This window comes from Ruditapes philippinarum, unplaced genomic scaffold (genome assembly GCF_026571515.1).
Source record: "Ruditapes philippinarum isolate M1 unplaced genomic scaffold, ASM2657151v2 ctg5157_1_1_1_1, whole genome shotgun sequence".
Taxonomy (NCBI): domain Eukaryota; kingdom Metazoa; phylum Mollusca; class Bivalvia; order Venerida; family Veneridae; genus Ruditapes; species Ruditapes philippinarum.
The window spans coordinates 165,593-176,404 of record NW_026867305.1 but is presented as its reverse complement, the minus strand read 5'-3'; the positions used below and the strand labels follow the sequence as shown (position 1 = coordinate 176,404).

The following is a 10,812-nucleotide window of genomic DNA, read 5'->3' as shown; positions in this document are numbered from 1 at the left end:
TATTGCACAATACGCAAATTTTGCACCAAAGGGGTCACAAGATGCGTTAACAACTTTTTATGACCCAATGACATCTGACCAATTATATTAAACTGTCCGTCTGGTATCTGTTGCAGATATCACGTGACTATTGGTAAAATTTGGGGGATGGAACGCATTTAAAGTGCGTATTTCTAGCGGGATAATTTATTTGTTTCACTTTTGAAGTTTATTATCAGCTTTATTATTATATCATATCAGTATCACACTGCCTGTGTATTCGTGTATGGAATTCCGTTAAAAATTAATTAATTAAAATAACGAAAAACTGAGCTAGAGTCCGTGGTACAATGTACAAATAAAAACGGGACATTATATATTTTGTCCGACAAATTTATATAAATGCCTGACATATTTTAATAGAAATAAAAGGTATCACTCTATCAATATGATCTGACTTTGATTTTTATTATCATGAATAATCATCTACGCACGCCATAAATCTCCATTCTGTTTCTTCTGGGACAAAAAATAAATTTCATACTTTGTCTCAGGTTTATTAGTACTGTGCTCGATTTACTGGCAAACATTATATTCAAAACATTTACTAAAAAAATATGTTTTCATTTCTTTTCGATTGATTCATAAAAAATATCATAGGCAGATTATCATAAAACATTTATGTTTACATAAAAAATGTTGTCTATTTTGGCGTCCGCGCCGAAGCGCGACGCCCTTATGGAATGAACTCGGATTTTGTGAAAGGGCGACATCAACTTCTCGGGCCTTTTCGTCGGTGATAAAGGGGGCAGGGGACATATTCGAATGATGGTCACGGTCAAATATTTTAATAACTCAGAAATGGTGTTTTGAAGGTACTGATAACTTCTGATACTTCTCTGTCATTGTAATACTTTCTTGTTTGTGTGTAGGAAAATGAGAAGTATTTTTGGGTTTTTACCCGAAACTAAGCATTTTGGTAGCTGTGTATGTATTTCTGACTCTCCGAATGGAGGTGAAAAAGTTAAAAATCAAGCTTTGACAGTTGGCGCCAAACAAGTAAGAAATTTCAGATAAATTTTGTGAAAAATCTAAACCTATGATAGACACTTTAATGGTCATTTCTGAAAATGACATAGCTTGCACTGCGTGCAACTGATATTTTTAAAGGAATTATAAATAATAAAGGTGGATTCTGGAGTATGCTGCACCTTCATGAAGATTGCCCATATTGGTATATTTTAGGTGTGATTTTTGCTGGGTGGGGGTAAATTTAAATTGCTGTCAGTCATTTTTTGAAGGAGCAATGCATGCAAACTATTACTTTCTACAATGTATGTCATATATCATTGAATAATGCTGTGCAAGTGGTAATCTGCCTGTGAAACAGATTTTGAAATATTTGGAATTGTGTTTGCCTGTGAAACAGATTTTGAAATATTTGGAATTGTGTTTCTGGTCACACTGAAATACAAAATTGTTCATTTTTAGGTCCCCTGCCCCCTAAAAGCCGATCATTCCGATTGGTATGAGGGTTTATTGAATATCAAAAATGAAATGTCGCGAACAATTAACAGCAACTAGAGAATTTCGCAATGCAAACATATTCAAATGAAATAATCTTTTCCGTCAATTAATCGCGCTCTTCGGGTTTTTTTATTAAGCATTTTGTATTACACAGTGGGCTATTATGGCCTGTTACTGTTGTACATGTATCGGTAAGCTGTAGAATGATGACTTAGTCTGAAAATCTATTTATAGAGGGATGTACTATTCGCCGGTCTCGTATCGGTAATTCCCGGTCTCACCCGGTCTATTTTGACCGGGATTTACTAGAGACCGGCGAATAGTGTCCGGTCTCTCCCGGTTTTGGAGTATAATTATGTTTGATATCATTACAGATAAATAAGTTTTTTTTCCAAAATGAATGTTTGACACTTAGTTTGGTTACAATGATAATAAAACACAGATCAACTCTCAAAATTGATTTTCATTATACATAAACATACAATTCGAAAAAAAACACCACCAACAGCAATAGCATGTTTCATTTTATTTATATGAGATAAAAACAAAAAATATGTACAATAATTGAGTAAAAAGGTACATTTTTATGGTATTAATATGACACCATCAACTTTGAATTATTTTATTTGTTATTGATGTTTAGTAAAGATTCTGAGGAATTATTCTAAGTTACAAATTAAATTTTATGAATTATTCAATTGATTGATAATTTTAAAAATGATAAAGAAAAATACAAGTGTACATGTACATGGTTTAAGAATAAATAATATAATACATTGAAAGATTAACCATAATTTACTGACTTTTTCCAGTTAATTTTTGACTTATAATCGTCGGTCAATATGACAATTGAATTCTTAAATTTTATTTTACAATTTTAATAAAAAAAAGTAGTAAACGTAAAAAAACTCAGTATTAAAATAGCACATGAAACACAAAAAAAGAAGAAAAAAAGAAAACAATATTCATAAAATATGTAAAAAAATATTAAAATAAATATTACAATTATTGTATAATAAAACAATTGTGCTCGTAATGCTTGGTAATATAACCAGTGTCATATTGTTACTAAGTGTGAACAGATACCTTAGGAGGGGGTCTTCGCTAATAGCGATAACATAATAAGGGACAACATACAAGTGTGGTGTTGATCATGCGTTACACAAATGGATTAGAAATGATTGTATATATCTGTTGCCATAAATAATCACGATATAACATTTATGACAATAAAAAAAACAATTATAATATAATATTATATATGTATTTTATTATTTCAAAAATGTAAAAGAACTATTGATTTTGACTACTATTTTGTATGGTCCAAAGAAAATACCACATGAACTTGAAATTCTAAAAAAAATATCCAAAAATACCCTCTATATAGTATAAATAAAGTTATACCATATGGAAAGTATATTTTGTATATTAATGACCTGTATATTTTGGATATTATCGTTAATATTGATAAAATTTCAAGTTTCCACAAGTAATTTTCTAATATGTAGCATGCCTACCAAAGTTCAGTATGTCTTTCGTCCGCTCATTCATAAGTGATAAACAATTCTGTTAAAAAACAATTAACCATTGAAAAGTTTATAAGAATATCTTATCATCATATGTCTATTAGTTCATCTTCACTTGCTGCATTTCTTGCTTGGACGCCCTTTGATGCTCTGCATCAATGCTTTTCTTGTTTTATATTGTAAGAAAACGAGGCTATTAGATCCGTAAAATTATCCATAAACTCAATGTAATGTTTAACAGACTACAGGACAAACAAATTATTATTTCATACATTATTGATATAATAGACAGCTTCAATGTTTGTACCATTCCCATGGTCGTGCGATTTGCGGCTACTCTTAATTATTTATGTTACATCTTGGCCGACTATTTCTTAATTTATAAAAAGGCTAAATAAAATGTAGACGATCAAAGTCAAGATATTCATAAAAGATGTACAGTATTTGTACGATACATGTATTAAGAGTATTATGGACCGGTAATGCAACGTAATTAAAAACGTTTAAAAACACATTTATTTGGACTAACTGCTTCAAAAATTAAATCACGAATGTGTTCAGAAAAGGTTGATAAATCTACTAAGCAAAAAATCTCATTTTAGGTATTTTCACTGACAATTGTCACCATTGTCACCTTAAACACTTTTTTCATTATAAACACATAATTTGAGTAACATCACGCTGACTAATCACATCGTATAGCAATTTGTTCAATATCAGTATGTAACCATTTAATTTCAACAATATTTCTCACTTAGTCAATTTCTGAGCATTATTGTTTTATTATTATTTTTATTATTAAAATTTCAGCCTTGGTGTGGACTCTCGCAAAAGTTGCCATCTATGTGTGGAGGACACTTACACGTGTAGCCATTCGGATTTGGTTCACATTTTCCTCCATTTTTACACTGATGATTAGCACATCTAGTGTCTATAAAAAAATGATAACAATGATGATAGAAAAAGTAACGCTAATAATGATGATAATAATGACGGTGATGAAAAGATTGAGTAAAGAAATGTTCGAACAAATACAAAATGTTTATTTATGGAATGTACCCGTATACGTGTGAAATATTAAAAAAAAGTAAGCCACGATTATAAAACGTTGGGAGTGACGTCATATGATAAAATACAGGCGCATGAAAGAAAAATAATGAAAGAGGCAACCATTATATCGTTCTTGTTTCAAGTGTGTTAGAAGATAAAACAAATTGTTACAGAAAAACTACTTACCAAGTTCGCAGTTTTTCCCAGAATACCCGCGCTGGCACTTGCAAACATAGTCTGCCACTTTGTCCTCACATTGGCCTCCATTTTTACAGGGATTGTTGGAGCAATCATCAATGTCTAAAATTCACAAAAAAATAATACAATAAATATTGAAGCAATAAAATAAACACATAATAGTGTAGGAAACGAGGAACGGTTAGTAGGACCCTACCGGTCTATGTCTAGGAACAGTAAGTTTTATATACCAAAATGTTCACAAGGGTTCGCAGGATACGAAACGGTATTTCGTTTTTACCCAAATGGTCGGATAATCAAGAAAATCAAGATGGCGTCCAAGATGGCCACCAAAATTCCGCAAAAACATTAATTATCATTATTTGGCAATTTTTTAAAAGAAGTCACTTAAAAATGATAAGAAATACATGTTCACTATAAATAAATTGGTTTTTGGTCACTTTTATTGGAGAAATGTAAAATATTTGAAAGAATATCATGGAAAATGTATTAAAAAAATGACCTAAAAATTAAATTTGATATAAATTTTCATTTCCATGACAACACATTTCAATTTTTATTTCCATATGTACTTTTGTGCAAAAATACAACATCAACTCTTATCATTTATGTCAATTTTAATGTTTTTGGACACTTCTCCTATGGACGTATTATGATTTTAAACGGGTGGGGTATAATTAAATTCAGCTAAAATTTACATCTCTAAAATTGCGCCTATTTCTGATAATTTATTTTCCAATTTTTTGTATTTGTGCTGTTGTTGACTGACTTGTTTTCTCTTAAATTCATTTCATAGAAAGTGCGATGTTAGTAAATATTGAAATTTTAATCAGTTTTCATGGTTGCCATGGTAACATTTTATAAAAAGATAACATTTTATAGAAATATATAATAAAATTTTGTTGAAATACAAAGTATATGTAGTATATCTATTTAATTTAGATTCAACGTGTGGAAACAATTTCAGATTTTAAAATATTTAGCAAAGAACATTATTCTGTGATACAGTCAGTCTTTCGATTCGACCATTATTCTTATATTATGAGTATTTTAAATGTAAAATTAAATTATCATCAACGACGACGGCGGCGTTTATCATGACCAACATGTTGCGTGTGTTTAATATTGGTTTTTTGTGCTGTTTTTTTAAAATTATTTTACAGATTATTGCTACTTTATAATACAAGGTATCGGCCTGAAGAAAACCATATTATTCTAAATAAGGGTTTGTAACTCTTATTATTTCGACGCTAAACCTGTTGTTTATCACAGATGTAAATAATTATGGAGCTTATTGTAAGCATGTATGTCTATAAAAATGAAAAAATATTAGAAATCTTCGACCATTCGGTAACTACTTTGCTTTACGCATTGATCTCCCCTGAATTTTTCGGCGTTAGTGTACATATAAAGGGAAGTAACCGCTTCAAAAAAGTGGACTACTTTAGGCATTGGCAATTAACAGCATTTGACTCTGAAATTTCGCTACCATTATTTGTTTGGTCTGACGACCCAAACAAATAAAAACCGGTCTTACACCCCCATGTAAGACAAATCACGCCATTCCAGCACGCCTTTTATGAATGAATTGCGTCATTAGGAACACATTATTATGCCGTTGCGAATCAAGTTGTAAATTCATACGTTACTAGATAAGAAAAAGTGCTATATGAAAATATTAGTTTTCGTAATTTCTTTTCCAAATATTATTTATTTGTAATTTGCAAGAAAAAAAAATTAAGTACCGTCTGTCGTCACAGACCGGAATATCTAGCTCTGTTGAAACTCGACAAAGCCTTGATACCGCCGCCATAAACAGTTAACCTCGAGCTAGATGTTCCGGTCTGTACTGGCAGCCGGTGTAAGATCCTTAAAGTAAGTTTCGGTAAATTATTATTCTTGCACAATTCTGCGTTACTTTTTGCACAAATCGTGCGTTATTTTCACATTCCAACGTTACTGGATATACACGGTGTTAATGGACATATCAAATTAAGACTTACTGTAGCATACAACATTCTGCCATGTACCGGAAGCTGTACATGTGACATGTGGTTGACTTGGTGCGTAACCAGTGTCACATTTCACAGTAGCCTGTGACAAAAACAATGTGCTGTCCCACTCAAGATGACCATGTTCAATCTTTGGATTACTGCAGTCTGAAATACAACATCAACATCAATTCGTAATGGGAAGAAAGATTGAAAAAGTATTATAATTAATAATTATGTGAATAAGTGTAATGACGTCATGACTTAATCAATAAGCATAGCCATCACGTCATGACTTTATCGATTAGCATCGTCATGGCGTCATGATTGAATCGATAAGCATCGCCATGACCTCATGACTTAATTAATCCGCATCGCCATGACGTCATAACTTAATTGATCAGCATCGTCATGACGTCATTACTTAATCGATTAGCATCGCCATTACGTCATGATATTAATCGATAAGCATCGTCATGACTCAATCGAATCTAATTGTAAAGCAAAACATTATTTATTACAACTTGAATAGCTTCAATGAAAGTTTGGGACACAGTTTCGTTGAATTGTTCTTTAGAAAAATGAAAATGTCTGGTCAAAATATTAAAAAATTATATCTAGATTCTATATATTTCTATATGGGTAATTGTTTATTTATGATTGACACTGCCACAAAACAATCACTTAAAATAATTTGTTTTCATACATGCAGTTTATTATTTCTATAATTAAAACAAGTCTAACGCCAAAGGTTTTTGAAATAGAAACTTTGTCCTGGCATGGTAAAACTGAAAATATTTGCAAATGCCACTCCATTAAACATTGTTTTGGTTGACATGAGCAATTTCGAACTGCCATTCACCCCATGTCGTCTCCATTCCCCACCGGTGTAAACAGGCTTTAGCGAATTAAAAGTAAGACTCAAGTTCACTTGAAGACTTACCAACTGGCTGGCATGTCGCCTGTTCCCACATCCCGTTAGCCTGACATGAAATCTTAGGTTTATTTCGCTGATATCCTGGAGCACAAGTAACGGTGGCTGTTGCACCAAACGTAGAATCTTGCTCACTATTCATTGTTGATTGTCCCTTTTCAATTGGTGGTAAAGTGTTTCCACAATCTTTAAAATATATATGTATATGAAATATATAATTTGTGTACAGATTCGGTTCTTTGTAACACAGCGAAAAGTAGCAGACAATGAAAAATAAGGCCTTTATATTTGTGTGATAATGTTGGTTTAGGTTTAAAAGAAAAATTTACAAAGTATTCTAATTGATAATTATGTGAATTATGTGACGTCATAACTTAATCGATAAGCATAGCCACCACGTCATGGCTTTATCGATAAGCATCGTCATGGCGTCATGATTAAATCGCTAAGCATCGCCATGAGCTCATGACTTTATTGATTCGCATCGCCATGAGGTCATAACTTAATTGATAGGCATCGCTATGACGTCATTACTTAATCGATTTGCATCGCCATGACGTCACCGTTTCGTTGCAATTGTCCTTAAGATAAATGGATATATCTTAAACATGGTCTAAATAAAAATAAAATCATATCTAGATTCTATATATTTCTATATGGGTAATTGTTTATTTATGATTGACACTGCCGCAAAACAATCACTTAAAATAGTTTGTTTTTATACATGCAAATTATTGTTTCTAAAATTAAGACAAGTCTAACGCCAAAGTTTGTTAAAATAGAAAATTTGTCCTGGCATGGTAAAACCTAAAATATTTGCAAGTGCCAGTCCATTAAACATGGTTATGGTTGACATGAGTAATTTCGAACTGCCATTCACCCCATGTCGTCCCCATCCCGCACCGGTGTAAGCGGGCTTTATCGATTTAAAAAAAAGGTTCAATGGAAAGACTTACCAACTGGCTGGCATGTCGCCTGTTCCCACATCCCGTTAGCCTGACATGAAATCTTAGGTTTATTTCGCTGATATCCTGGAGCACAAGTAACGGTGGCTGTTGCACCAAACGTAGAATCTTGCTCACTATTCATTGTTGATTGTCCCTTTTCAATTAATGGTAAAGTGTTTCCACAATCTTTAAAATATATAATTTATAATTATGTATAATTATGAAATATATTATACATGTGCAGATTTGTTTCTTTGTCACATAGCAAAGAGTAGCTGACAAGGCAAAAAGAAAATTCAAGGCTTATATCAAATAATGATAATGTTATATGTTTAAAATATTTAAATATCAAAATGCAGTAATATAAATTAACAATTTTGGAAATATTGAAAAAGACTATACATACCAGTCACGTGACAATACACAGACGACCATTTTCCGTTCGCTTGACATACAGCTTCCGGATTTGAACTCGTGTACCCGTGTGAGCAAACGAGAGTAGCTTTTGCTCCATATTTTGTTCCTTCTTCCTCATTTACAACGATAGAACCATAAGGTATAGATCCTGGTTCCCGGCAATCTGTCATAGAAATTTGAATGCAAAAACATTAGTTCTACTCGTAAAATTTCGGGAATTTCCGTATGTAAATATGAAACTCAATAACCGAAGTGGTCCGATTGAAATGACACATTGAGAATGGACAATTGCTGCTTATTTTCTCTATCTATCTATTTCTGAGTACTGCCAACCCCTCTCGTGAGTGTTATAGGCGATATTCATGAACATTTGACCATTTCTCAATTAATCATTTAAAATTTGAAAATGATTTCATCCTTAATCAACTTGAACAACATACATGTAAATTTGATATAGACAAGACGGTACAACAGTAAGCTATGGGATGTATACATTTCATACATGGTCAAGGGAGACCAACGTGTTCTATAAATATAATTGATTTGTATAAATTTAATCAATCAATATTCAAATTGATCGAATTACAGATTTAGCTACACACTGTTTGATAGTTATAAACAAAAGCACTCTACCTTTGTATTTAATGTATACAATTGATCGGTTAAACGTTAAATAACTATGATAAACTGTTGTTTTTGAGCTACGGTATTGTCATATTAATCATTAAAGTGGTACACCTCCAGCTGCGGAGATATACAAATTCTCAATCCCAAAAGAAGTTAAAAAAAGTTAAGGATATGTACAAGAAATAATGTTCCTTTAAATAATTTGAAGTTTTTAAGTTTTAAATTTGAACGTTTTAAGCAATATGCGAAGAATTAACTGATAATTTCACCTACCCCTTCACTAAATAGAGTAAGGGCTAGTTTCGCTTTTTATTTATTCATTTTATTTTGTGTTATTTTAAGGTCTGTAAATTTTACTGGATCTAAAATAATAAAAGTCAAACCATGATTAATCTTGACTAAATTTTTTCCAATTTAGAACACTATCAATATTTTAATAATTTAAATGAATCTATACGCATGCTACTTTAATGGTATAATAGGTATGTCAACTGTTCGTGTACAACCTAGCCTAGCGAGGAGAAAAATGGCTGACATTTATCGTTTTATCAGGTATAAACTGTTATTGAGGACTCGCTACAAAAGACCTATTCAGCATGTATATTATCTCAAATAAAGTATTTTCAAAAATCTTAAAATTTAAGATTTCATATGATGATAAAGTAAATACCTGTTATCACTCTCTTTATATTTTCTCTTCCAATTTTTGAGCCAGTAAAGACGGCTAAAGTGGCGACAAATCAAATTACCCATAATGAAGTGGTAAAAGAGTAGGTTTTTCCTCCTTCTTGTACCTTTGAAGCGGTTACTTTGACTGTTTTGTTGGTTGTTGAAGTCTGCTGTTTTGTCTTGCCATATTTCTCCGACAAAGTCAGCTCCGACGCGTACGTTCTGTTAAATTCTTCTTCGTCGTCGGTGTTCCCCCGATGGTGAATATTTCCAACGTATCCTAAACGCTTCATGTCCCTCTCTTGTTTCATGATTCTCACCCTTATTTGTAATTTAGCTATATGTTTATATGTGTATTTGTTTAGTTCATAACTTTTCTGATGAAACTCTGAGTTGCGGGGTCTTATTTATACGAGCTCTGTCTGGGTTTACCGTCGTTGCGTCAACAATGAATTTTGAACCTGGTTTTCCAATATTTCAATACCCGCTGACAAAGCAATTAAATAATAAATGTATGTATACAGCGCACAATTAATTAAGTAGCAAACTCTAATTTATTTTATATATAAACAGCTTAAGGGATTACAGCGGAACGGAAGTAATTCTAACTTTATATCGCAGATATGTGTTCCAACCTTTTTCCCCACCAACCCCTCAAAATTCAATAATTTGTCAAATCAAACAAATTGAATCGTTTCCTATTTATTATTACGAGTTTCTTTATTGGCATGTCTTTTTCTGACTTGAAAATTTTAGATATTTTTTGGCAAAAGAATGTACAATGAGTCTTGTCAATTCAGTCGGTTATTACCGTTCATTGAAATTAGTTAAAACGGATAAACGCGACACTCCTATCCAAGTATGTGTGTTAACTAACTGGCTGATGTGTTTGTCATACAACGGTTGAACCTATGTTCATAAACCATTAACGGTAAAATTTCGTTTGT

The 10,812-nt window shown here is 32.0% G+C and overlaps 1 protein-coding gene across 1 annotated transcript in view; it reads right to left on the bottom strand.

Moving 5' to 3' along the window:
- Nucleotides 1-1,996: 1,996 nt before the first annotated feature.
- Nucleotides 1,997-10,812, bottom strand: part of LOC132735641 (sushi, von Willebrand factor type A, EGF and pentraxin domain-containing protein 1-like) — a 30,070-nt gene continuing 21,254 nt past the window's right edge. The window contains exons 4-8 of the mRNA XM_060722618.1: nucleotides 8,162-8,338; nucleotides 7,215-7,391; nucleotides 6,284-6,439; nucleotides 4,269-4,382; nucleotides 1,997-3,963 (exon numbers count right to left, since the gene is read on the bottom strand). Of these exons, the coding sequence (XP_060578601.1) occupies nucleotides 3,839-3,963; nucleotides 4,269-4,382; nucleotides 6,284-6,439; nucleotides 7,215-7,391; nucleotides 8,162-8,338 (749 nt within the window). The 3' untranslated portion in view covers nucleotides 1,997-3,838. The remainder of the gene's footprint in view (nucleotides 3,964-4,268; nucleotides 4,383-6,283; nucleotides 6,440-7,214; nucleotides 7,392-8,161; nucleotides 8,339-10,812) is intronic.